The 1835-nt window shown below is 47.7% G+C and overlaps 1 protein-coding gene across 1 annotated transcript; it reads left to right on the top strand.

Annotated features, from left to right (window-relative positions):
• Nucleotides 1–594: 594 nt before the first annotated feature.
• On the top strand, nucleotides 595–1425 carry LOC141631812 (uncharacterized). Its single transcript, XM_074444433.1, has one exon. It carries the CDS (start codon nucleotides 595–597, stop codon nucleotides 1423–1425), a length of 831 nt encoding a protein of 276 aa, XP_074300534.1.
• Nucleotides 1426–1835: the final 410 nt, after the last annotated feature.

Genomic DNA, 1835 nt, shown 5'->3' with positions numbered 1-1835 from the left:
ACCGCCACGAGAGCCTCAAAGGAGGCATGTATGTGTAAAGGATTCGGTTCAACCTTAACCGGAGCAGCATTACAATGGTTCGTTGGCTTGCCTAATGGGACCATAAGTTTATTCGCTGATCTGGTCAACGCTTTCAACCAACAGTTCTCCAGCAGTCGAAGAACACCCAAGCAGCCAAGTGATCTATACAGGATCGTGCAGGATATAGGTGAGTCAATCAAAGACTACGTCACTAGGTTCAATGCGGAAAAAGTCTCAATGCGAGGCTGTGATATGTCCACTGCCATCAACGCCTTCAGGCAGGGCTTGGATAAGGAATCAAACCTCTACAAAGAATTAACGATGTATCCTTGTTAGAGATTCGAGGAAGTCCAGTAGAGAGCTACTACAGCGTTAAGGTTGGAAGAAGATATACAGGCTAGAAATGGTATAGCAAACTTCGACAAGACAAGCAGGAAATTCGCACCTGAAAAGAAAGACGACAGAGCTAAGCCGTACAGCAGGCCCAATGTCAGCAGAATAGCAGAAAAAACTCATTAAATTGACGATTCTCCGCATCCTCCTAAGCTATCTGAATACGGATTCAACACCAGAATGGAAGGACTGCTGAAAGCACTGAGGAACCTGGGTGATCAGATAAGGTGGCTGAAACCTCCCACTCAGGACCGACCCAACGACGAGAGAGACAGCAGCAAAAGATGCGAATGGCACCAGGACATAGGTCACAGAACAGAAGATTGCTATAAGTTGCGGAGGGAGGTGAAGTTCCAGGTACGCAAGGGAAACTTGGACCACTTGTTATCACATGGGGGCAAGCAGGATAGAAGAGAAGCGAAAGAAATCGGTGGTTCTTCCGCTCCACCCATATGCACGAAGATTATTAACGTGATAACAGGTGGATCTGAGCTAGCAGGTTTGACATATTCCGCTGCCAAGAGGAAAGCCACCGGGAGCAAAGGGGGTCATCCAGAAACTTCGTACAGAGTAAGCCAGAGCAATTTACCCCCGGTAACTTTCGATGAAACTGACATGGAAAGCGGCGCAGAGCAGCATGATGATGCCCTAACTATAACGTTATCCATTGGCAATTGCACCGTACGGAAAGCATTGGTAGATACAGGGAGCTCCGTGAACCTTATCATGCTCGAAACCCTCAAAACCCTGGGCTTCGATAAAGAAAACCTGATAAAGAAATCTGTGCCCCTGGTGGGATTCAGTGGGGAGACCGCACATTCAGTAGGTGAGATAACCATCCCAACGTATATTGAAGGAGTTAATAAACTAGTGAGATACCTAGTCATCGAAGCTCCAACCACCTACAACGTGATACTAGGAAGACCGTGGCTGCATCGGATGAAGGCAAGTGCCTTCAACATATCATCGTTGTCTCAAGTTCCCAACACCATGGGGCAATCATTACGGTAAAAGGAGATCAAGAGGAATCCGAAACTGCTATACCCAAGCCCTCAAAGCTACAACCAAGCTCCCCTCATAGAATTACGGGGACCAGGGCACCTCGACAGAATACAAGGAGCCTCCCTCGGAGGAGCTGGACCAGATACACCTGGACGAGGAACACCCGGATAGGACAGTGTTGATTGGGGCAACTTGCAGTGAGGAGCTGCGCAACCGGCTGATTCAATTTCTCAAGAACAACATGGACTACTTCGCCTGGTCCCACAACGATATGGTGGGCATAGACCCATCCGTTATTTCGCATAAATTAAGCGTAAACCCAAGCTGCACCCCAGTACAGCAGAAGAGAAGAAAATTCGCGGCAGAAAGAAATGAGGTCATTAACAAATAAGTAGAGTCTCGGGCGGCAGATAAAATTA

Source organism: Silene latifolia, chromosome Y (genome assembly GCF_048544455.1).
Source record: "Silene latifolia isolate original U9 population chromosome Y, ASM4854445v1, whole genome shotgun sequence".
In the NCBI taxonomy this organism is placed as follows: Eukaryota; Viridiplantae; Streptophyta; class Magnoliopsida; order Caryophyllales; family Caryophyllaceae; genus Silene; species Silene latifolia.
Note: the sequence above shows the minus strand (reverse complement) of the source record. Positions and strands in the feature narration are given on the sequence as shown.

Excerpts from the sequence above, each read along its gene's own strand:
- LOC141631812 (XM_074444433.1), top strand. The coding sequence starts at position 595 with ATGGAAGGACTGCTGAAAGCACTGAGGAACCTGGGTGATCAGATAAGG.